This window comes from Camelus dromedarius, chromosome 1 (genome assembly GCF_036321535.1).
Source record: "Camelus dromedarius isolate mCamDro1 chromosome 1, mCamDro1.pat, whole genome shotgun sequence".
Classification (NCBI taxonomy): Eukaryota; Metazoa; Chordata; class Mammalia; order Artiodactyla; family Camelidae; genus Camelus; species Camelus dromedarius.
In genome coordinates, this window is record NC_087436.1 from 4,676,179 (window position 1) to 4,702,848 (window position 26,670).

Sequence of the window (26,670 nt, forward strand, 5' to 3'; positions counted from 1 at the left end):
GTGCAATGTTAGGTTTCTGCCAGACACTCTAATCTGCATACGTCCACTTGATGATCTATCTATCCAAAATGATGTGTGCTTTAATTAAAGTTAAAATATTCAGCGTGGGTGGAAAGTGGGCAATCCTAGAGGTTCTCATTTAGCAGGACAAATTACAATTGAGTGAAAGGTGAAACTGCCCTAGAAAGCTATCAGCCAATGATGGCTATCAGCCAAAGCCATAAATGCACTGCACTTACGGGCTCAGGTGCACGTGGGGTCACGACAACAGGACTTCCCTGCTTTCTCTCCTATCTGCAGCTCCTTGCTAACCCTAATGGCTCCCCTGCAGCTGGGCTGTAGCCCCCCAGTTGTCTGTCTGGTTGTCCGACATGGCCTTCCGCAGCTCCTGGTTCTCATATGGCCCCATCCCTCCGCAACAGGAGATTTATACCAGAGACCCAAACCTTTATTGGCACCTGCCGTGACTTGCCTCAGTGTCGTGTCACTTGAGAGTGACCCACTGCTGGCTTTCATGTCACAAGCCTAGGGCTGCTTGGACCCTCAAGATTCAAATCCCTCAGAAGGATGATTCCATTTTTCTGCAGGTGACAGAAACTCGCTGTCTTCCTACCTTGGTCGATCCCAAATGAAGTAGCATGCCTACCTTTAACATTCTGGAGAATTGGATGCTGAATATGGCAACGAAGTGAAGATTAATGCTCATCCTGAGCATCTTCTCCATTGCCTTGTGTTTACCATCCAATTTTCCACCCTTTGATCGTTTATGCAAAGAAACGAGGACAAAGATTCACAGGCAGTTGATGGTCTTTTCAGCCAAGTCCAACTCTTCCCTGGTCTGTCTGTCACCATCTGTGGTATTTAGACGGTGCATTTAGTAATAAAGAATCAAAAGAAGTAGCCTCGTGAGGGAACACGCTATCTTTCCAAGTTCCCAAGAGAACTTTTGGTGAAAAGATATCCATTTTGTCTGTTTCACATTTGTCTCAATTTTACCTTGTTTTGTGTTTCGTTTTCTTTCCTGGAAGTGTCACTAGCACTTGTGCATAATTAAGCTTGAAAACAACATCTTTAGATTTTCAGAAGTTAGTCTCATGTGGCCGAGAAGGGAATGAGACCCAGTAATGCTAGACAGAATGAATTTGGGGTTAGAATTCTGTGACTTGATGGTTATTTCTTCAATGTGTTTGACAGAATTTCTGGACAATTCATCCTTGATTGAGTATTCTCAGAGACTGAAAGTAGGCTGATTGCATGAGGGGCAATGAGAACATTTCAAGTCTGGAATTTCCTCTCTGGATTAAATAAGAGGAAAAATGATAAACGCTGTGTACTCTCAGTATAGCACAGATTTATCTTTGCTTTCACATTGATTTATTTTAAGTATCCACCTGTCTAGGAAATGGATACAGATCCTACCCTTCCCTTCTAGAACTCTCTAGACAAAAGAAAATAAGTCACGTTGAATTTTCCTGGAAATAAAAATTCTCAGAAATTTTCTAAAGCACAAATTCTATGTATTATTTCCTGCATAGAAGAGTATCTTGTCTCCTCAAATACAGTTCATTGATCAGGTCTAATTTATACAGTTAGTCATAAAGAATATCTTTTACTATTATGCAAATATTCATTTATTAAAGAATAGTTCTGAAATGCCTTCTGAGTGAGCCTCTACTGTCTTAGGGGCTGGGAATTCCATGGTGAAAAAAAAACACAAGATGGTGCTTTTTTCTTTTTTATATATAAATTAATATATATATATATACACTTGGTACAGACACAGACAAGATACCTATGAAGAGATATATATCCACAATGGATTTTATTGAGTCCCCAAAGCTACAATGTAAAGTTACTTAACAGTGAGTTAGTCATGAGTAAATCTGTGGGTATTGTGCAGAGAAAATCAGAAGCCTTTGTCCCTAGTGGACCTCAGCATTCCTCTATGCCATTTTTATTTCCCAGACAATTCTGAGGTGGAGAAGTCCCCTGGGTCATGTCCAGTATCTTCAGGAGGAACAAAATGCAAAGCCAGTAGACATTGGTGAATATATACTCGATAATTTCTATGATCGTAATCACACTGGCCCCACAAAATAGCCCCAGCTGGCCACCGACATCTGCTGTAATAAAGCCAATACAGAAAGTGAATAAATCGTGTTTTTTCCTAAAAAGGAAATTAAATGTTATTAGATTTTAAACTGTAAGCTAATAAGTTAATAACAATGGGTATTATACGAATATGAGTTAATGGCATTATTTTAAGTTTGGTATAACGGTGTGACAGCAATTAATACCTTAAATATCTTAAAATAATATTCACATAAATTATCTCAAAAAAAGAGAGGCAAAAAACGTAACATTTATTTTCAAAAATGTACCTCAAAGACTTTGGGGGATATTAAATCTAGGCAAAATCATAAAACATCCTATAAATTCATTTCTAAGTGTTGCATGTAGATCAGAAATTGTACAACAGGATGGCATTATTAGGTAATTATGTTTTCCACAAACGAATTTCCAAGCAATTTGTGGCTTCAGGTGTCCAAACCATATCTTTTTTAAGCATTTGCAGTATTTCATTAAACTAAAATATAGCACTGCCTTTTTTTTTTAAAGAAGTTTTAAAAATCTACATGCCTTTATTGTTTGCGCCTTTTTGTGGTAAAATGTACATAACATAACATTTCCCATTTTCACCAATTTTAAGCGTGCCGTTCTGCGGCATTACGTACATTACGTTGTTGTGCAACCGTCACCACCACCTCCCGTGCCCAGAACTTTCTCATCTTCCCAAACTGAAACTCTGTCCCCATCAAACACTAACCCTTTACTGCCCCCTCCCCTTGCAACCTCTATCCTACTTTTTGTCTCTATCAATTTGACTCCTGAATCACTCCCTCTGTAAATAGATAATGTTATTAATCCTTTTCTCCCCATCCAAGGCCATTCTTAGGACGATGCTATTTTTGTAACTCATGGCGACGGAGTTCAGGCTTCTGCAAGAACTTTGACGAATGTGTGTGTTTCCTCCCTGATCAAGGGCTCAGCTGCCAGCGTATGATGGCGGTTGCCTGACTCTGGTACCTGCTCCTGTCCCTGACATGCCCTGCTCTAAGATGCAGTCAGAACTGGGAAATCGGCGGTGACGTTTGCTAAGGACCGAGTGACGGAGGAGCGCTAGCAGGCAGTGGTCGCATCGGCAGTGCCAGATTTTGCTTGCCTGGTCTCTTTCAACCCATCTGGGTGGAGCTCTGGGTGGAGTCTGAGAAACCTACGCCAGAACTTCGACCCAGAAAGTGCAACACGCAACAATAGTCCCTTGCCGGGGCGGTGTCGGAGGGGAGGCGGAATGCTGAGTGTGAGTGTGACAGACACAGCCTGTTCTCTGTGAGCGCTTCTGCAAGTTTGCTGGAGGGTGCCCAGGGAGTGGAAAAGTGTCAGATTTAAATGGCAGGTGGATGACAATCTCTATTGATTCTTTTCCTCCACTGATAAGCTAAACCTTAAAGATGAAAATAAAAAATCTGATAGAATATTTTTTAAATTGAGGAACGACTTACCAAGTAGCTCAGACACACTGACTGCTTTCTGCTGTTGGGTAATCTTATAGTTTAAGTCACCATAGTTTATTTCAATGTTCACAAGATTCTCCCTGGGGGTAAAAACAGAGTTAGTCTAGCTCAAGATTGTCAGCACTCCTTTCAATTCCTCTTTGGCAAAAGTAGCATTTATTTTTGGTTCAGATGCTGTTTAACATCAGATTTGAGAAACATCCTTGTATTCAGTACTAATCACAAGAGCTTCGTTTGGAAGGCGTTCGTGTTATGTTGGTATTTAGGGAAAAGAATTTTTCCTCTGATCCAATCATTTTTCTATGCCTCATTCCTGAGAAACTGGAAAAAGACATTAAATGTAAATATCTCCTGAGTATATTAGAATATTTACAAGCATCTGAGTGTGTGTCTCATTTTAATTCAAATCTTGGTCCTGTCCCGTGTTACTTCTGTGACTCCTGCAGAAACCAGGGGGATCTCCTGGGTATCAGCTGTCTTATCTGTAGTCAGGATTTTAGAGCTCTCCAAGACGAAATTAAATAATATATGAAAAGAACTGGCATAGTGCCTGGCAAATATTGGGTGTTCAATAAATGGTAGTCATTTATCTCAAATCATTAATATATTATTTAGGGCAGAGTCTGCTTTCTTACTGTGACCAGAAGAGCTAACCACTGTTTTAAAATGATAACTCTCTGTGCCATCTCATGCACCCTCACAGGAGCCCAGAGTTCCACCTTGAACTTCACTGATATACTGAATTGCCTCTGGTTAGTGCTACTTGGATGTTCAATAGGTATTTCAAATCGAACATATTCCAAGTCAAACTCTTGACATTTCCCGACTTATAATACAATAACACTGCACAGCCAACCCATCCATCAGTAAATATTTGCTTTACCTTCAAAATAAACCAGAATCCAAGCTCCTCTCACCCCACCCACCGCTACCACCTTTGCCTAAGCTTCCATCACCTCTCACTGGATTCCGCAGTAGCTTTCCAGCTGGTCTTCCTGCTTCTGACTTTAAGGTAATCCACCCCACGGATACACACCCTTTGTTCTTCACACAAAAAGCAAAATAATACTCATACAACTTGCAAATCACCTTACTCACCTGCTCAGAACTCCCCAGAGACTTCCCATTATTTGCCAGTGAAACCCCTCCATGGCCCTTATGGGGTTTCCATCGGCCACCACCTCTTCCCAGTGACTCACACCCAGGCAGTCTTGGCCATCACTTCCTCTGCCTCCTGACACACCAACCTCATCCTCAATGAAGAAGGCAGAATGGCAGCTTCAGTGTTCCTCTAGCCATGCACGGGGCGTGCTGTTGGCCTATGACCTCCTTCTGTGTTTGGTTTTCCCTCCTTCTGAAATGTTCTTTCCTCGTGGAGTGCTGAGGCCCCCTTTAGGGAAGCAGCGTTCACAGTGTGGTCGCAGGACCCTAGGGGCCCCATCATCCTTTCTGGAGGGTCACAGGGTCAACGTCATTCTCATAAAATACTAACACATTATTTGAGATTTTCACTAGGCTTGTTGTTTCACGGAAGCTGCAGTAGCCACTTGTTAGACGGAATAGCCTTTCCACAAGAATGAATGAATGACAAACTGTGGTTATTCAGACTTTGGTATCTGGCAGACATTTGCAGCAAAAATGAGCAAAACAGCTCTGTGGCATTGAGGAAAACAACAGATAAGACTTGTAGTCAATGATAAATGTCAAGCTTTGATTTTACACTGCATTTAGAATTTTGGAAAATTTGTGTCTGCTATAATGAGCTCAGCTCCCCACTTTTTAAGGACTTTTATGATAGGATAAGTAATGCTATTAAAATGAAGTGTATATTATATAACAAAGTGGACTGATATTTGGAAAATGTGCCATAGCTCGGAGAATTTTTCGAACGTCCGGTAAATGATGCTCTGCATCACATGTTCGAAGTGCAAGATCAATCAATACAAATACAATTGCGTCTGAACAGTTCACTGATAGGCTTTGACGTTCCAGGGCGGACAGCTTGCAAATGCTCCCCTTCCCTCTCCTCGTTCCCCAAAGAGTTTGGCTGATAAGAAAGTACAGGGTTTCTCCTTTGATACCTGGGAAGATTCCAACCACACGAACTCTGGTCCTCATCCGGGACCACTCACCCAAGCCCTGCCTTATAACCACATGGGAAGGCAAAGCCATCATCCCCTTCTGTCAGACCCACAGAGGTTCTACTTGGGAGCGTGCCCTACTCTTCCCAGAAAGTGTCATTACGGGAGCAATAAATAAAATTTTCATATCCTCTTGATGCACCTTTGGCATCATAAATCTCACTAGTCTAATCAAATTTTGAGTGGATAGTTGGTCCCAGTCCCTGTGGGACAACTGTAAGAAACAAACTGCAATGAACACTGAAGAGAGCACACTCAAGGTTGGATGTGTCATCAAGGAAAAAAATCACAGTTATCCGTAAAGGCTATTAAAACATACCCCCCCTTTCCAGCTACACATCTGTTTGACACAAGCAACTGTTCTCCAACCAAGCAACATAAACCAACAGGTTAAATGCACAAATGAGAATCCAGCTTGCTTCTACTAATTAAGCCAGACTCTGAAGCAGTCAACAACCTTCTGAACCAATACCCCTTCTCTTCCAACATTGATTTTGCCTTGGAAAATGTTACTGTTTGTAAAAAGCTTTCACTTACATTACCATGCAGTACAAGTATTATTGCTATTTTCAGTGAATTAGTCAAGAAAAGAATTTCACAGCTTAAATTTCGAAAATGGCAATTACTGCCACTTACGTCTCACACGAAGAAAAGCTCAGTTGGACTCAGTGATTTTTTTAAGAGTACAAAGTGACCTTGAAGCTAAAAAGTGTGAGAGTATAAATACAGTTGAGTCTGAACAATTCACTGACGTGTTTTGACGTTCCAGGGCTGACAGCTTTCAAATGCCACCTTTCCCTCTCCTCATCCCCGAAGAGTTAGGCCGATAAGAAAGCCTAGGGCTTCCCCCTCAGGCACCTGGTTTAGGGCTTTGCTCGGCTGTCACCTCCCAGGAAGACCTCGCTGGATCATGCTCCTTGGTGCCGAGGACCACCTCCGCCTGACCCGCCTGTACACGCTCACCGTCCATCCTCACCCGGGGGGGAAATGTATCAGGGCAGGGCTTGTGTTTTACGCTGACATGTCTCTAGCTTTGAGAACACCCTGGAGCCCTGACACACAGTAGGCCCTCCCTGCATATTTGTAAAATGGACAAGTAAGGGAACATGTTGAAGATGAAACCAATGAATGAACAGATAAATATTAATCTGTCTTATAAGCCGAGGTGGAAACCAACCAGCTGATGACTTTCAGAGGCAACAATAATTATCATTACGAATAGATCCTATTAGCAAAGTTTCCTGGAATTAGGTGGTGTCAAAATACATCTCAGAAGCATGGCTGCAAATCACTGTCTTGATTATTTACCATTTCAGAAATCAATATCCCCAAATAGAATTAATTCAAAATTTATCATTAATGTGTTTACTTAATTTCTATTGGTTTAACCCTGGGCAACAGGAGAATGTCCTGTCTTTAAGTAGATAATTGGAGGGTATTGTAATATTTGCAAATAATAAAACAGTTTGCCAAAGTGGAAGAACTAATAAAGTTGTCTTAGGAGCCCAGAAATTTTAGTAATATTGCGATCTTTTTGTCCTCCACGGTGCTCCTAATTTGCATGTAAACTGATAATTCTGTTTGATTTCCCTAGCACAAAACTTGTAGCCATTTCCAAGCATTAGTCATTTGTGTTTTTGAGAGAAGAGAATTTCATTCTCTACAAAAACACTGTGACGTGTATTTTCTCAGGCAGGTTACTTGTCCCGTCTACACCTCATGGTGATAGTGAAACTGTTCAGGGTTTTAGCCCAAGAATATTTGTTTATGTCAGGAGAGGCACAATTATGAAATAAATCTGGATTTTAATAAGGATGAGAAAATCAAAGAAAAATAGTTCACTGCGTTTACAAAACAAAAATACTTCTGGGTGCTTGAATGTAACTGCTGTATTTAGGGGAATAAATTTGTTTTGCATAAAGTAAATAATTTTATACAAATTTTACCTAAGAATGTGTTAAATTAAGGCCAAAAATTTTTTAAAGTTCATTTGTTTTGCTAATGAAATTGACCTAAATTCAGCCACAACTGACCGGTCCATTCACTCCCACGTGGCCTGCTTCTGTCAGGCTAAATTCTTATCTTCGTCTTAATGGAATTCAGTCACCGCTGTGTGGGGCTCCGGACTGGTCCTGGTCTGGTGTTGCTTTGTTTCAAATGTTCGCAATGCTAAGATTTTATATCTGCTTTCCTGACAAACTACTTGTATTTTCTGATTTACCACTCTTTGATTTCTGGTCCCCGTGTACAAACTGGTGTTTTAATTTATGTGTGACTTCTAACCACCGGCTCTGACTAGGATCTGGTCACCCTTGAGTCCAGCTGCGCCGATCCACCACCTGCCTAGTGGCTTCCCCTATCCCAACCATGTATGGGCCACACATGTCAGTTACATGATGAGATTAACCAGATAACTACTTCTAATAAAAGTTTTAGGAAAAAACAAGCTATGTTCTCTAGGACCATCTTGTTTCACAATGGATTTCTTTTCTGATTCACCAAAACGTCTCCAACATCACGCCTACATTCTCTGCATGCTAAATAGGAAACTCAGGGGCTCTCTCAGCCAAAAATCACACAATGTGCTCTTCTCAGTCACAGTTAAATAAGGAGTCATACTGTAATAGAGAACAAACCTGACTATATTGGATCTGTTCCTTTAGCTTTAACCACTGTGCCCTGCTTTCTAGGCTTAGCTCTGTACCTTCTGTAAAACAATGTTGCCTTTAGCCTGAAATGTCCAGGAGAGCCTATTCTCAGGGCTCTGAGCTTTAAGGATGTTAGGTCTTAAGCACTTATGTAGCAATGGCAAGTTGCAAAATAGAGAATAACCTCTGTTTTGTTAGAAGTTTACAGGGACATCATGATCTGGCCCACGTGGACGGCTGCAAGAACAAAGAATGCCTGCAGCAAGAAGTTTGCAACAACCAACCACTTGTATTTTTGTATAGAAGGAGCCCATATTCTGACTGGAGCAGGATGGTTCTCCAAGACATTAGTCTGCCATCCTGTCAGTCTGTAAGCTTTCCGAATAAACTCACTATTCCTTGCCCCGACACCTCGTCTCCTGATTTATTGGCCTGTCGTGCAGCGAGCAGAACGAGTTTGGACTTGGCAACAATACTCTAAGTACACCAGTTTCCATATTAAAGTGAAATACAAATAGATATCTGTACTGGAGATCAAAGTGTTAACAAAGATATAATTGTGATTTTTCTACTTTACATCTTTTTATCTGCTAAGTGTTTGAAATGATACCTTAGCAACCTTGTCTTGATGAAAATACTTTTTCTTCCTGATTTGAAAGAATGCTTTACTGTCTAGGCATTTACGCAGGAGAGCGTTTTTAGTTTGTTTGTTTGTCTCATTAAAATAAATACCAGCTTAACACTGGAATCAAAGCATGCTTTCAGAGTTGGAGCCTTGACTGCATAAAAGTAAATCAGCTTTTAATTAGTTAATATACTTTATTATAATAGCTGTAAGTACAAACACCAAATGTACTGTGCTGCTATTTCAGGTTTTCAGCTTGAAAATATAAATAAAATACAAAGAGAAATGTTAAGGTTGCTCCCCGACTTAAAAATAGAGAGTTCTTTATGACGTTTGGTTTGTAATTTCTAAGAGGCATGGTGTAGCAGAAAGAAACCTAACAGAGTCCTCAGTTCATCAAAACTGCCATATGTCTCGGTGGAAATATATTGAGTCGTGGGCTTTGGGCATAAATTCCTTGTGTGAACTACCTTCACAGGATGGTTTCTCAAAATGCCAGGGTCCTCAGTCCCCTCGTCTGTAAAATGAGGCTACTCCATGCTCCGTCTACCTTAAACAGTTCTTAGAAGACTCAACTATAATAATAGACAAGAAAGAGATTTCATGTTTACACAAGTGAACTGATATTAGTCAGCATTATTCCCGGTTGGGCCAAAAAAAGGTAAGATCATAAGCAAATTACTCAGGCTGGCCTCATTTTACCTTTCGCTCAATTCAATTAATTCAATTTTCTACTTTTAGAATTCTAGGCTTCCACCGATCATTCACTAATGTAAGTCATAGCTTCCTTCGGTTGATCAGGATTTCATGTCCCAAGTCTTTGAAAATAAAGAAAATATGTTAATTACAAATAATTTACCAGACTGAAAAAGGTTACCTGATGTAGTCCCAGCTTCGATTCAACTTCCTGGAAAGATGTTTCAAAGCTTGGTGACTTGGAAACATTGAGTAAGAAACAGTAGCAGGGTACTCCGTTTCTTCACAAGGGACAGGGCAGCTGGAATTATGTGTTCCCTTTGTACACAGTCCCTTAACTTCAATGTGGTCTGAAATGAAAATTAACCCAGGAACTCAGAGAAGAGGACTACTCTATTCACAGTGGGCGGAAAGAGCTTTTTAATATTTTGTCATTTCACTTTCAATGCTTAAAACTGTGGTTAACAAGTTCTATCACTACTTTAACAAATGATATTCATATTTTATTTATATTTTAACTTAATACAGCAAAACCTGATTAATGACCAACTTCAGGCTTGTTTTCCAGACTCTATAACATTGCTTCCCCTTCAGGCCCTGACTTTTGTATGTATCCTCTAGTTAGACTACTGGCAAAACCCACCACACTTTACTACACACACACACACGTACACACACACGTACACACACACACGTACACACACATATACACGCACGGATGCACACATACATGTATACATGCACACACATACACGCACACACGTGTACACACATATGTACACAATACACGATATACATGTACACACACAAACGTACATACATGTACACACATACCCAGTACACAATACACATACATATACACACATACACGTATACACATGTACACACATACACACTTTCCTGAGCCCACTATTCCATAATACGTGCATGATTTGTTTCCCCAAACTTCCCCCACAGCCCCCGGCAGGGGTGTGAAATTACAAGAAATTGACAACGTAACTTTACATCAGTGGTCGGTGATAGGACTTACACGTATTCAGCTTGCGAGCTATTAAAACCATAAGATCTCTCCCACCCACACCCGTTCCATGAAATATGTTACCGCCCTTGAAAAGAGCCTGTAAGTCTATTCCTGTGGCCCTGGAGACGTTTTCACGGTGCGTTAGAGCAGCAGGTTTCATAGAAGGGGATATAATATGATTCCATCTCAATGAAATAACCAGGGACCTAAAGTCATAAATATGAAGCTGCATTTGTGGAGAAAATTAGGGCTGAGTATTCTAGAGTGTTAACACTGGTTGAAAGTTAAGAGAGATATAAGCAAAAAAATGCTGTTTAAGAAGGTAAAGGTGGCATGTATGGTTGTGACTCCACTTATGTAAAATTATATCTGTGCACCTAATTATGAAGCACATGTAATGAAATGAAGAGTAAAAGAACAGTCACCTAAGCTGTGACAGTAACTCTCAAAGCGGTGCTACGTCTGCTGACTCCCACGTGACTCTTTCCTATTTGTGACGTCTGCACTAGTCACAACAAGCATGCTTTATTTATGTGATGAGAAAAATCAATGAAGCTATTTTGACTGTAAAGTTTAAATTAAAAAAATTAGAAATAAAACCCAGAGGTCTCTTGCTGTTACTTTGTCACTGCGTACCTTTAATTCAGATGTATCTTGAAATCACAGGGCTTCCTGTTTCGTTTTACTGTCTGTGTCTATGTAAGCTATAGTTGCTAATTTTAAGGACGTTGAAAAATTACCCCTTATAGCCTCTCCTGTTTCATTTCTGAACTATCCACAGTATGATGTAGAGTCTTGTATTGCTCTGAGCAACTTTCATATAAATCCTGAAAATAAAGGAAGAAATGAAGCCACTTACCGAGTACGGGAGACACACAGTTGTAAAACTTTTGCAGGTCACACTCTACCCCGTTTCCTTAAAAATAATAAGTGTAAATATAGACTTTACATTTTATGAAATAAGTGGCATAATGACAAAATACCTTCCATCCATCCATCCATTTATTCTTTTGCAAAAAAAAACCCCGTGAAAACATAACACCCCGCGGAAATCCACACTGAGAGGAAGGATAACCGTGGTTTTTTTTTTACTTCCACGTTTCTTTCCATCTGTATCATTCTAAAATCTTCTTAAGCAGTAATAATAATTTTAAACTGCCCCTAGTTCTGAAATTTAAAATTGCTTTTGAATTTATCATCCCATTCTTTTTCTACTGTAGTCCAATGATGTGGAAATCATCGTTTTACAAATGAAGAAACCCAGGTTCAGAAAGTGGCCTGAGCAGTTAGGGACGAATGTCCTGTTCATTCTGTTCACCTTCCACCCCACGCCCTCTGCTCACTGATTTAAACTGATACGCACTCGCACACCCAGTCGGCTGCATTTCCAGTGGCAGGGTGGGCCAGGGAAGTGCCAACAGTTGTTAAGCACCTGCTGTGGACCTTGAGACAAAATCAGTATGTACCAGAGCTGGGTTTAATCCCGGGCTGACTTTAAAGACTTAGCCTCTGCATCTTTTTATTGATTTTGGGGGTGGGGTGGGAGAGAGGAGGTAATTAGGTTTACTTATTTTTCAGTGGAGGTACTGGGGACTGAACCCAGGACCTCGTGCATACTAAGCACACGCTCTACCTCTGAACTATACCCGCCCGCTGCATCTTCATACAGTATTTGTCCATTGCTATAACCCATGTATCACAGGTTAGCCTCAGTGTGTAGTTAATGGCCCTGAAAATGACCAAAAGAGATCGTCCACTTACAACTTGTGGGTAAGTTCAGTGGACTAAGAGGAAGTGTGCTTTGTGAAGAAGTGAAAAATGAAAAAAATCTACCTCCACCATTGTTGGTAAATAGCTCTCTTTTCCAAAATGTTCCTTCTTTCTTGCAATGGTATTTCCCCCACTACAAAGAAGGATGGAATTCAGGAAATGGCCCATAGCTGAGAGGCTGGCTTTGACAACGTCCTCTACAACGTGTTGGTGGAGATTCTGTAGCGAGTCCGTGTAATAGCTGTAAATCTCAGTTTCCTCACCGGTAAGTTGACTTAGACGGATGCGTGAGGACCAAACCAAATGACACATTGTCCTGAAAACACTTGATCGACCCTGAAGTTTGTGCAAATGTCATGCCTGTGTTTCATACTTTCTCTTGCCTAGTTTCTGGTCCATATTACTCAGCTTTTGTTTTGTAAGAAAGGAGACATTTTAAAAATATAATATCATTTTCCATCTACCAGTTCAGACTTTTCCCCAGTAACTTTGGAAAGATAATTAGGAATGAGGTCACACTGAGGAAACCCTGATAAGCAGCTTTAGCTACTCGAGAGCACCCAGCTGAAAATGTGGAAAATGAGACCTGGGGACCAGCTCAGACAACACAGGGCTCTTTCCTTTTCCAGAAATCTCTACTATGAGTCCATGATGTACAGTCTGCCGGCTGCCATTTGTCAAATGATTGACTTTGCAGCGTAGACTTTCTTAAGCATGGAAAAGAGTTCCATGACACGTTTATCTCCGTGTCTTGGGTTAAGCACCTAGAAGTCAAGAGGGGACGCAGCCGTTGTCTATTTACCAGGAAGCAGGAAGGGGACGCATCCACACAGCTGCTCTATGTGCCGAGCTTTGCATTCCTTCAGGCACCCACAGGTGCTGTATGTCCTGAAATTCTGCAGCTGGATGTGAGGGTTGCATTCTCCCCAAGGGTATTCTTGATGCACTGTCTTAAGACAAAGTCAACACATGGTTGAGGAGATTTTTCTGAGCTCACTCACGCACCTCCTCCCCAAGAAGAGATACACATCTTCACTTTTCTCTCGAAGGTCACTGATTTTTTTTTTTCCAGTTGACTGCATTTGTGTATTTTGCCTACTCTGTTAACCTGAAAATCCCTGGAAGTGAGTCTAATCGTTGGCCTTTAACACACATCCCAACTGCTCTGTGCCTGCAGTGAGTCGATAAAATCAGACCGACTGCTCTAAAAATTAACTCCCACAAGGAAAAGTGGTATCCTTTATGGAAATGATATTTTAGCATCTCACTCAACCCACGCACAAACCAGCAACCAAAATCACAGAGAAAACCCTGCACTGAGGACCTACTGTGTGCCAGGCAGGATGCTTAGCGCTTTCTTCGTGTCATTTCACTTGAATTTCCTGATAGCTGTGAAAGGAAGTACCCCCCACCTCCCAGTGTGCAAATAAACGTCCCCTGCTCCGCAGCCCCCAGTGTGCAGAGAGGAGATGGAAATTCGGGAGGTGAATCGAGGAAGTTACAGGGCAGGGATCTGGCAAGTGGAAACCAGCCAGACACTTCTGACCCCAGAAACCCTGCTCCTCCTGCAGACTTTCTCCTTCTCGAATGCCCCTCTGAGAAAACGCACAGTTCAGCCCCCTGGGCATTTCCTCAGACACTGTCCCTTCCAACTGGAATGACAGTCAAAGTGTAGCTGGACTTGGTGAGGCTGCCAGCGTTCAGTTATATTGTGCATGTGAATTCACTGTTTCATGACATGTGAGCCTCCCTGTAAGGGATCTGAATGGAACTATGGAATTTCTGGGGTGTCAGAAGGCCTGGGAGAAGGGTGTGTCCACGCAGAGGCATTAGGGATGTCCCTCGGGCACTGCGTCTGCAGACGCTCACCTTCACCTGGCGGATGGTCACCCGCGCGTGCGTCCCCACTGGCGACAACAAGCCTAAGCCGTCCAGCTGTGGCACCTTCACGGGCGAATGGATCGCAAAGACGATCCCAGCATCCACAAAACCAAGGGTGGGGTCATCCGTGAATTCCTCCTGAAACCAAAATGTGCTTCTTGTCAAACTGCAAGTAGACGTCAATGCTGCATGATTTTAAGATTGCATGTGGTCATCTCAGGAGAGCACTTGCCTTGCTTAAAATCAGGTATCTCGTATCAGGATGCCATCTCTTTTTATAGGAAAGCGGCGAAAGTTAAACCCCTAAGACATACTTTTCAAGGCTGATTCCCACTTCTAAGCTTGGAAGGTTTCACACGGATGTTTGTCACCTTAGGGGGCAGTCACAATGCACATCATGACTGCTCCTCGCCTGATGTCCCCGGGCCTCTCCTCCCCTGCTTGCCTGCAGTTGCTTCCTCCTTGGCTGTTCTCTTTGCTTCATTTGCTTTACAAAATTATTCACCCCACTTCTTCTCTTTGCAACAAAAATATCTGGTCTTACTTAAAAGGCAATTCATTTTCCCACAAAAGTGAAGACTCACACTACTTCCTTAATGCTTTTATGGGAAAATGAATTTAAGTTTTACAAAACAATTTTTTAAATCATTTTTTAGTTGATTTACAATGTTGTTAGTTTCTGATGTACAGCACAGTGATTCAGTCATACATACATATCAATTCTTTTTCAGTTTCTTTTCCATTATATGTTATTACAAGTTACTGAATGTAGTTGCCTGTGCTCTACAGTAGGGTCTTGTAGTTTATCTAGTTTATATACAGTAGTGTGTCTGCAAACCCCAAAGTCCTAATCTCTCCCTCCCCTCCCATTTCCCCTGGGGAGCCACAAGTTTGTTTTCTATGTCTGCGTATCTGTCTCTGTTTTGTAAATAAATTCATTTGTGCCATTTTTCAGACTCCACATATAGGTGATATTATTTGATGTTTTTTTCTCTGACTTAACTTCATGTAGTATGATAATCTCTAGGTCCATCCACACTGCTACAAATAGCATTATTTCATTCTTTTTATGATTGAGTAGTATTCCATTACATACATACATATATATATATATATGTATGTATGTCACATCTTCTTTATCCAGTCATCTGTTGATGGACATTTGGGTTGTTTCCATTCCTTTTATGCCCAGGAGTGGGATTGCTGGATCACATGGTAGGTCTATTTTCAGTTTTTTAAGGAACCTCCATACTGTCCTCCACAGTGGCTACACCAATTTACTATTTACATATACCAAGATTTTCTATAAACCTTCTGTCAGATGAGCCAATTTAAGACTAAACTTCTGGTGCCTTTGCTATTAGCTGTGATTTCAGGCCACAAGGAGGGGGAGTGGCCTTGCGAATGGGGTGGTTTTTCTTGTCAATGAGTCAACTGCACATGAGATTGCATTTAATAAATATGCTTCATCTTGCATCTGAAACTCCGGACCCTATTTCCCCTGGTCCTGTCATGACCCTCCAAGGAACACTTAACTGGCTAGTCTGGAGAAATATTTCAGTTCTATTTACTTGTGGAATGTTGCGTTGAATTTGCGGATTTTAATTGTATTCTAAAAATATTTGAGAAACTTCAGCTTGTAAAATTAATCATATAAAATTCAAAGTGACCATCTGGCTAATTCTTAAATAACATGAAAATATTGATGAAGTAGACACAGGAGCAGGGTACCTGCACTGCTTCTGAACATGAAGGAAAGTGTCTTGAATGGATGCAGGTGGCAGTTACGAAGCACACCTTAAGAGAGATTCCTGGCATGTAACCAGTGGCTTTGTTCACTAGGATTGGGGAGGTGGGTACCTTGCTGGAATTCAGGGAGGCTAGTTTTATTTCTCATCTTTGCCATCAATTTCTTGTGATTTTGGATACTTCATTCAACAGCATTTCAGACTTTTTGTTTACAAAACCGAATACCTCTAAGTGTGTAATGCTAGAAATGATTGTGCAAGACAGAAGGTAAGAATTAACCTTGGGTGAGAGCTCTACCAGGAACTCCTGAAGCGAACACCACTGCATTCTCAGGTGTCTGGACACATGCTTCCTTAGAACTTCTTGGACCAACGACACACAGAGCTAGGCAAAGTCCAGTAACACAACACTTTTGCAAAGCAAGTTTGTCATCAGCGTTTTGGAGTATGGATCCTAGGACTTGCCAAATGTCTGTGTATGGCTTCTTTCTAAACATATTACCTAAAACCTAAGAATTATTTTTAAAATGCATAAGGTTGTCTTAAATGAACTATGTGCATTCTGATTTAGAAATCTCTAGTTTCCTTGTTTTGTGGCATGAACATTTCCAGAGTCCTAATGATGATAGTAAGTAGTACAGCTAAAACTATCCAGGTTCTGCCTCTCAGTTGTGCCTTTTTAATCTCTAAGCCAGTAGTTTGTTCATCCATAAGACTCTTGGCTAAACTAACAAAAAATGAACTCATGAGAACATCTCCCAAGACAAACGGTTCTGAAACTCCCACACATTGTTCCTGTCCTGAACCCTGGTTCAGTTTAAGAAAATTCAATACCTGATTGATGTTGAAGAGCAAGCTTAAGCCTCTTCCAGAAACTCCCACTTTTCCCTTTGCTTGGAGGTTGTCGCCATGATTAAAAGTAAAACAGTTTCCATATTCAGTGAAGACGTGCACAAAGTCCTCAAATACGAAAATAAACCGAAGAAACTACAATCAGCGGGGTGCTCTGGCCACTTTGGAAGTTTGCATTGCTCTAAAATTCTTTTCTTAATCACAGGGCCTGAAGTGAGAATGAAGAAACAGCAGAAAACACGGCTCACCTGGCCCTTTGGGTTTGTATCCAGTAACAGTTGTTGGGTTTCGTAAGCCACACTTGTCAATCTGTGCAGGAGTATCTAATTGAGACATTTTCATGCACAGATGGCTCCTGAGCAACAGGGGAGTGACCTGCATGGGTCCCTTGTTTTCAATAAATGTGCACTAAGTACTCCCCGATCCGGGGTTGGTTGACTCCTTGGCAGGATATAGACAAATGGATAAGGTTTTCCTTCCAGAAGGACTATCACCAGAGATGTCTGTTCCCTATTTTTCCCTTTCAAACTGCTTGAAAAAGGCAGTATGTCTCACGTGTATGCTATGCCCCTGGTATCATAAGGCTGAACTAATGAAATATAATGAAATATAATCTTTGGTTGATCAAATGCAGACTGATTCTCCATAGGAGTAAACTTTATCTCAGTGTGAAATGGTGCAATGAAGTAGCTTATTATATTGACGGTATTTGAAGAAATATGGAATCCTTACCTCTGGGCCACATGGCTTTCCAAAGAAGTCGCATTCTAACAAAGTGCTCCTGTTGAGATAAAAACCTTTTTTCTTGACGAACTCCGTAATGCTGAAGTTTTGGTGACTTGCGAGAAAATCAATAGCCTCTTTAGAGCCAGTGGAATTGGTACTGATTTCTTGAAGATGAAGGACTTTGGATACAATGTGCCATAAGAAAAAAATAATGCCAAATTTGGTGGCAGCTTCTGTCTGGAACCTATTAGTGGAGATAAAGGCGGTATTTAGAGGACTCTAGCAGACCATGCCTGGACCCCGTCGTCTCTTCCATCTTATCTCCTCATTTATAATACTGTGATAAAAAACAGGTCCCTAAGAGGTCTTTGTCGCCTTCTGTAAACTACCTTGTGTTTCTGCACATTGTTTCATTTGCCTAGAATGCCTCCCAGCCCTTGATCTGGGTACTTCTAAAGGGACCTTCAGGACCCAACATCAAGAGTGGTGGGAATGGGTCACTGCTAAGAATGAGGACTTAGGAGCAGACTTCTAGGTTCAAATCCAAGCTGGACCGGAGGTGGTGACACACATCTACCTTCCTTCTAATCGCCAGTCCTGCTGACTTCGGGTCCAGCCCCAGAAACAGAGGCAGCAGACCTACAAGGACTTCTTTCCAGCCCCTGTGATTTAGTGGGGCTCAGCCCCCATGATACATTCTTTATGCTTTGTCCCTCATGGTGGTTCTGCTCGTCTGATCAAGGCCTGATTTTTACAGCCACTTCACAGGGTGACTTAGTACATATTTTCGTTTCACTGTGACTCAGGGTCCTCATGTGTAAATCTAGTGTATGTTAATATATGGTACACATCATTCCACTGGTAGGTTTTAATATATCCCATCTCAAAATGTTACTTGTATGGTCAAATTATTTTTTTCCAAAACATTTAGAAGAGTGCCTGGAATATGGTGAGTGTAAGGCAAATATTTATTCAATAAATGCCTCTTTATTGTCAAAGTGACTTCTTGGCAGTTAAAGTAGAAGTAGTCCGTTTGCTTAATAAGTACTTTGTTATTTTATTTTGCTGAGCAATTTCTGCCTTGCATTATGTATGGTTCTTTATTTTCATAACTTACATTTCTTTTATTTCTTTTTTATTTTTTTAATTGACGTGTATAGTCAGTTACAGTGTGTCAGTTTCCAGTGTACAGCATAATGTTTCAGTCATCCATATACATACCTGTATTCCTTTTCATACTCTTTTTCATTATAGGTTATTATAAGATATTGAATATAGTTCTCTGTGCTATACAGAAGAAGTTTGGTTTCTTAAATCTATTTTTATATATAGTGGTTAACATTTGCAAATCTCAAACTCCCAAATTTATCCCTTCCCATCCCCTTCCCCCACTAACCATAAGATTGTTTACCATGTCTGTGAGTCTGTTTCTGTTTTGTAGATGAGTTCAGTAGTGTCCTCTTTTTTCTTATTTTAAATTTCACATATGAGTGATATCATATGATATTTTTCTTTCGCTATCTGACTTAACTTCACTTAGAATGACGATCTCCAGCTCCATCCATATTGCTGCAATATTTTATTCTTTGTTATGGCTGAGTAGTATTCCATTGTATAAATACACCACAACTTCTTTATCCATTTGCAAACATTTTCTCCCACTCCATAGGCTGTCATTTTGTTTTGTTTATGGTTTCCTTTGCCGAGCAAAAGCATATAAGTTTATTTAGGTCCCATTTGCTTATTTTTGCTTTTATTTCTATTGCCTGGATAGACTGCCCTGGGAAAACATTGCTAAGATTTGTGTCAGAAAATGTTTCACCTATATTTTCTTCTAGGAGGTTTAGTGTCTTGCCTTATGTTTACGTCTTTAAGCCATTTTGAGTTTATGTAAATCAATGAAGTTAGAACACTCTCTCACACCATACACAAAAATAAACTCAAAAAGGCCCATTTTTAAATCAAGTTGCTTCTTTTCTAATTTTTAAGGTTTAATCACTCTTTGTATGTTCTTGATGAGTTCTTTACCAGATACATCTTTTGCAATTATTTTTCTCATTCTGTGGGTTGTCTTTTCATTCTCTTCAGTTCTGTTGTCTTTAATAATATCCTGGGGCATAAGTTGCTTCAGCGTGTAAGGTAGTTAAATTTGGGCCTTTTCACAGCAGATTTTCAGACCAGTCTTCGAACATTCTTCTGACCCCAGGAGGACTCCTCTTTCTTGGATTCCCACTGTAAAACTAGCTAGGCTGTGGTTTATCTTGTTCTTTTTATGGACTTACTAGCCTCATTTTGGTTGTTTACCATCAACATCTGTGGTGTTTTTGAGAGCACCCTTGGACTTGAGCTTTACAAGTTCTCTGTTACAGGCCAAGGCGAACTTCGCCACGCTCTGTTCTAAGCGGAATTCCCTTAGGGAGAGCCTCATGGCCTGCCTTTCCCTCCAGGCAAAATATTTACAAGGAGGGTTCTGAGCAGGGGTGTGGCATATGGTCTTCTGACTTTGTCTCTCTCAGTGCAGAACCTCCATCCTTGGGCAGGTGGAGATGAGGGTGATTATTTCAACCTACCACACCCTAGATAGAGCTTCTGCCTCATAAGCAGGGGTCCCTTAAGGAAGGGAGCCTCCAGCCGCCTAACTGTACTCGTCTGGAATTCAGCCTCTGCGACACAGAGAGGGATTGGATGGGGAATGTTGGCAGCCTGCATCCGCCAAGGCACAGGGAGCCCTCGACTGGAAACTGGGAGGAGAAGGAGCCCCGTCTTCCTGGTCAAACCCACCTGGAGTGGAGCTTCTGTCACACTGAGACAGAAACGGGGAAGGAAGGAGTGGTTTGTGACTCAAGTTCTGTAGACTCTGCATGTTCTTGTTGCAATTGCATGCATTTTCTTGAGTAAGTATTTCTGCATTCTCTGTATCCCCTGAGGACAATTTCCAGATACTTTAAGTGGTTGTGTATACATGCACACATATATATATGTACACTTTATGATATTCTAATTATTGTAGTAGATATAATAATTTTCTCTTTTTTCTGCTAAATTTTAAAAAGGGTTACCTCCTGTGATAAGAATACTTAGCAGATCGGTCCTCCTAACATTGGAAGTGTGCAGTGCAGTGAAGCTGAGTGTGGGTACAGTGCTCTACAGCACATCTCTAGAACTCATGCGTCCTAATTAACTGAAACTCTGTGCCCTTTGACCAGAAACTCCTTGCTTCCATTACCCTCGGCCCCAGGCCCTGGCAGCCACATTGCACTCTGTGGCGCTATGAATTTGACTATATCCAACACCTCACATAAGTGCAGTCACGCAGTATGTGCATTTCTGTTACTGGCTTATTTAACTTAGCATAACATCCTGAAGGTTGATGCACATGGTCTCATTTTACAGAATTTCCTTTGTTCTAACAGCTGAATACTATTCCACTTTGTGCACATTCGACTTTTCTTTTGTCCATTTGTCTGCCAGTGTGCATGTAGATTGTGTCTAGATCTTAGGCAATGCCTATGGGAGTGTTAATATCTTTTCAAGATCCTGATTTGAATTCTTTTGGATAAAGACTTAGGAGTGAGATTGCTAGATCATATGGTAGATCTATTTTCAATTTCCTAAGGAACCTCCATCCCGCTTTCCGTAGCAGATGCACCATTTTGCATTCCCACCAACAGTGTGCAAGGGTTCCAAGGTTTTTACATCCTCCTCAACATTTGTTGTCCTTTTGTTTTTTTGATAATGGCCGTCTGATAGGTGTGAGGTGATATCTAATTGTGGTGTTGATTTGCATTTTTCTGATGCTTTGTGACCCTGAGCATTTTTTCATATACCTGCTGGCCATTTGTAAGCCTTCTTTGGAACAGTGTCTATTCAAGTCTTGAGTACATTTTAAATTGAGTTCTTAGGAGTTTTGTTTTTGTTTTGTGCTATTGAGTTGTAGGAACTCCTTCTATATTTTGGTGATTAACTTCTAAATGGTTGATTTTTTTAAATAAAATTCACCAATTATGGTTGTTTCTCTGGGAAAAGACCTCTGAGGGCCCTCATACCGCCATTCACAAAATAACACAGGCCTTTCCCTTTAATGAAGGATATTTTCAACGAATCTTTGCTTTTTTTAATGGCTATGGATTCTTTTTTTTTTTTTTTAACACCTTTATTGTGTTATGGTTCCTGTAAACTACACATATTTCAGATGTGTAATCTGATGGATTTTGATAGGTGTATATACACCAATGAAACCACTACCACAATCAAGATAGCTAGCATTTCCATCACTCTAACCAATCTTTGCTTTCGTTAGAACACATACCATTTAAAATACCATGGGGCAATAGCATTGAAACTCTTTAGGGAGGCATTTGATTGACTCTTTGGGACCTTGATATATACCTTGATACATATCTAACGACCACACAAACAAGCTGTAGTATCTAGTGCATATTGAACACCTGTCCAAAGAACTCCCAGGATGGCACAACTGGTGTCTGTATCACCTCATCTCACGGAACAGCAAACGTGTAATGTAGATGACATCATGTCATTTCTTACCTACACAAATTGATGCTTAAAAAGCTGTAATGACTGGCCGATGGTCAAAATAGCCCATTAGTGGTGGATCTGAAGGAAACCACGTCCCTGCCCCAAGGCGCACCTCCTACCTGTGGTTGTTCAAGTTGACCACAGGCGGTTACAAGGCTCTTCATGGAAGATCTCGTGTGGGAAGGCTGCCCTCCCCACAGGAGACCTGGCGCACAGGCAGCAAACTGCACTCTTCTGGAGGGAGCTGTGGTCAAGGCCCCCCAAACAGCAGAGCACTGAACCAAGTGCGTGCACAGGTCACACACCCTGGGAGCTGGCTGTGCTTCTCTTTGAGTAAGTACCTTGTCCCGAACACATCAGAGATCTCATGTCTCCATCCTTTGCACAGCGGTTCCCTCTTGGTCCCCCCTGCACACTGGTCATCCTTTGACACCCAGACTTCCAGGACATAGACAGAGACTGTCCCCTGTCCTCTGTTCTCTCAGAGCCCCTGCACACACCTTGAGTGTAACGAACAGTTACCACACATATCGCCTTGTGATTACTGATATTTCTTTCCTTTTTACTAATTAACAAGCTTTTTAAATGCAAGGATGAAGACTTATACATCTGTGTAACCACAGGGTTTGGTGCTTTGCCTAGCATAAAATTGTGGGAGGAAAGAAAGAAGGAAAAGAGGGAAAATAAAGAAGAAATCAGTCAGCTTCTTTGCCCCTGAATGTGTGTTTTTAAGGACAATATAAGAACTTCAGTAGTCTTATGTATATTAAATATCACATAATAAACTCTATTTCAGTCATCCAAGAAAAGTTATACTAGTGAAGTTATGGAGACTTGTTATTATTGAAAGAGTAGTTTTTACCTGTTTAAATTGCAAAACGTCACAGCCGGGAACTCTATATTTTCCACGTACTGAACCTCCACGGACGTTGTGGTGGGCCAGGTGAAATAGTTGATCAGGCGACCGTAGATCTGCCAGACCAGCAGCAAGACCGAGCCCAGGACCACCGCCAACCAGACCACCTTGCGAATTTTGCTCCGGTTGTGGACAATGTTGTGTACACCATGGAAGGAAGTGGAGGTGGCAAAGTCGTGGTCCAGCTTCTCTCGGTCACTGGGAGATGATAGAGATTTCTCTGAAAGGTAGAGCCTTATCTTTTGCAAGAGTCCTGAGATTTAAAAATAATAAAACAAACAAAAAGGTAATGAGTTAGGAAACCCTAATGCTACATGCGAAAAACAAGACCCACGTAAGTTTAAACATGTTACCCTTTTATGTGCCTGCATGAGGACTCAGAATTCACCTTGAGTTGCATGGCTCATTTGGGGTCAAGAAATAGAAGTGCTGACTGCAGGGGTCTAATGAGAACATGCCGATGCTCTTCAGAGGATGCTTCTTGCTGATGCAAACCTCTTGGCGCCATCGTCTTAATGTGCTGGTGTTTTCGGTTTCAATCAATCCACCCTGAATGGGTTGCTTTCGACAGCTCTTAATCTTTAAAAACTTAGCTTCTGGCCCAGGCACAGTGACATGTGCTACTTTAGCCAATTTTTCAATCTTCCTAAGACTCCGTTTCTCTTCTGTCAGATGGAAGTAACAGCCTCTGCCTCACGAGTTTGTTGTGAATATTAAATGAATGGGTGGGTGGCTTAGCATGTTACCCGGGCCAGGACAGATCCTCAATTCCTATTAGATATTTTGTCACTCTGCTCATTTAGTAGTGATGTGATAAATGGCAAAATACTCAAGGATTTTTAAACACTGTCTAAAATTCTCATCTAAGAGTTGAGTTCTTAATGGTCTCACAAATGCTGGTAACTTGGTGAATTAACTTGTATATCCTTTACTTCAATTCAGAAAGTATTGTTTCTGTCAACTGCTCAGCATGAATGCACTTCTAAAGGGTTTCATTAAATCATCATCTAATATTTCATAAGTCTAGTCAATTAGCTAAAGTTAAGTCATGAGATATATAGTGATACATACAAGATATATACGTTTCCTAAGGGACTCCGTTTCATCTGCAAAGTGCTGGGACGCAGTTACAAATTATATTCTGATTATTTTATAGAGGCTGTACACCAAGCAGGAAATTGTGTGTTAATCTGGTTAGCTTGACTTTGAACTAAGATTTTATACTTGCTCCCCATACTGGGTTCTTAAAAATTTAATTTTTATTTTTTATTGAAGTGTAGTCAATTTACAATGCTAGCTTCAGGTGTACAGCAAAGCGACTCAGTTATACATGTACATACATATGTATTTTTCATATTCTTTTGTATTACATGTTATTACAAAAAACTGAATACAGTTTCCTGTGCTATAAAATAGGCCCTTGTTGTTTATCTATTTTATATACAGTAGTGTGTGTCTGCTAATCGCAAACTCCTAACCCATCCCTCTCAGCTCCTTTCCCTCTTGGTAACCACAGTTTTTCTTCTTTTTTCTGTGAGTCTGGTTCTGGTTTGTAAATAAAATTTGCATATACTGATTTTTAAAAAAAAAAATGAATTAAGAGATATATATGTATAAAGTAACTGCACAGTCCCAGAGCAAAATCAGAAATGTAAGAAAAGTTATGGTTATTATCCATAAGCAAAATAAATTTAATAATGCTCTTTTATGTATAATTTAGCCACTGGCTACAAAGACCTGTGAAGAACTGAGTCTGACAGAAGGCCAACCCGGCCTCTCGGTATCTGACACCCTTCCCACCACAATGGAAGAGTAAATGAGTCATCAGTAATTGATCAGCCAAAGTATGGCTGGTTGGAAGCATTACCCTGAAAATATAGATTTCAAGTTGATCTGTCAAGACCCAGCTCCTTGAATATAAATTTACTCCTTGACGATTACCTTGGCTTTCCCGGCATGTTCTCAATCACTTGCTAAGGGTTTCGAAAGAGTTCTTAAAACAATATTGTTTTAGGTGGAAGGTGAAGAGACAAGGTGATGTGCTGTTGGGGAGATCAGGATTGGTGTAACGCAGAGCCTGCCAGCCTGCGAGCCGGCGACGCCTCACCCTCCCGGCTGGAAGTGTGTACTATGCAATCACAGCCAGTGCTCTGGAACTGAACCCTCTTCTTCACAGAAGCACTTCGGGGAACATGAAACAAGTTCTGCTGTATTTTAAACCGAAAACTGTAGGCACATGATAAATAGAAACCAACAAAACGCAACAAAATAAAACCAAAAGGCAGCCTAGCATGGAGTAACACTGTGAAACTACATACACGCGACTCCCTCGTACACATTACTCTCCTGCTGTTACTCATACTATACCCGAGCAATATCGGAGATCAAATTTCCACAGTGACAAATAGAAGTCCCCTTTCTGTTGCTAATTTCTAGCTTTTAGGGATGCAAATTGTAACTGTTCTGGGGATTTTACCCTTTACCCACCTTCTCCAACATGAGCTTTTGATTTCTCAGTATGCTCCATTTCCAGTTTCAGCAAGCTGGAGTCCTGGTGGTGTAACCAATTTTCGTCAGTAACTGTACTCATTTTGTGACCTTTATATAAAAGACAGCAGTTGAGGTTGTAAAACTGGGGCAATTTAAATGTTTGTGTTGCTGTGTTTTACCTCATAAAACGCATAATCGGCAAACCAAAAATGCGGGCCAAACCAGCTATGGGCATTTATTGACCAAGGAGAAGCTCTCACGGAGGGAAATCAAAAAAACGTAATTAAGGAAATTGGTTTCTCAGAATTAAAGGGACGATTCTTACAAATAATTGTGGTTCTAGAATCACCTCTAATTGACACTCAGCTAACTCACCTGGCAGAAAGTCTCCTTGGTTCTTATCTCTCCTCTCGCTTTGTATCACTTTGAATCAAAATGCAGTTGGAATGGGATTTGGGAGGTAGAGACGTCTTGTCTTTGTTGAAGTTTATAAATGGCAGATGAAGCTGTTTTAAACAGAAATGATAATCGATGAAAATGACAAAATAAAACACCAGAAAATATCTCCTGGCGAAGAAATGAGTGCTGCAAGGATTCAAATTCAATAAAGCACAAATGCTAACCATTTATTCACAGGAACAACTTTTGAGAAATTACTAGAATTCATTGTATTAACAAATAAACTGGAGAATGTACATTATGGTGTCTGAAGGGCGCCATCTCTTGACTCGATTAAGGAATTACATGTATCTCTGCTTGGAGCCTTTTAGAGTTGCTGTGGTCATGTTTTATAGATAACATCGCTACTAACTAGTAACATGGTTATGTGTGTTGCGTATATTTTCTTGGAAACTCAGGACTCTGAGTTAAAACTAGTCTTATATGGAAGCAAACTAAGAGACTTCAAGGGATGTAAGTGAAGGTCTGGAAAGACGTCCCCAACCATCAAGTTACAGATTTCAATCCTACGATGGATGAATTTCTCCCTTAATAAAGATCTCTTCTTCAGGGTTAATTATGACCTTGGTAACAGTCTGAAAAC

General features: G+C 40.8%; 1 protein-coding gene across 1 annotated transcript; it reads right to left on the reverse strand.

The window, feature by feature from the left end:
* Positions 1 to 1,932: 1,932 nt before the first annotated feature.
* ASIC5 (acid sensing ion channel subunit family member 5) lies at positions 1,933 to 25,665 on the reverse strand. Its single transcript, XM_010994278.3, has 10 exons — positions 25,626 to 25,665; positions 23,085 to 23,391; positions 17,690 to 17,927; positions 16,940 to 17,065; positions 14,346 to 14,495; positions 13,279 to 13,426; positions 11,566 to 11,622; positions 9,867 to 10,035; positions 3,564 to 3,655; positions 1,933 to 2,123 (listed from the first exon to the last, which is right to left on the reverse strand). The coding sequence occupies exons 1-10, from the start codon at positions 25,663 to 25,665 to the stop codon at positions 1,933 to 1,935; spliced, it is 1,518 nt and encodes a 505-aa protein (XP_010992580.3).
* Positions 25,666 to 26,670: the final 1,005 nt, after the last annotated feature.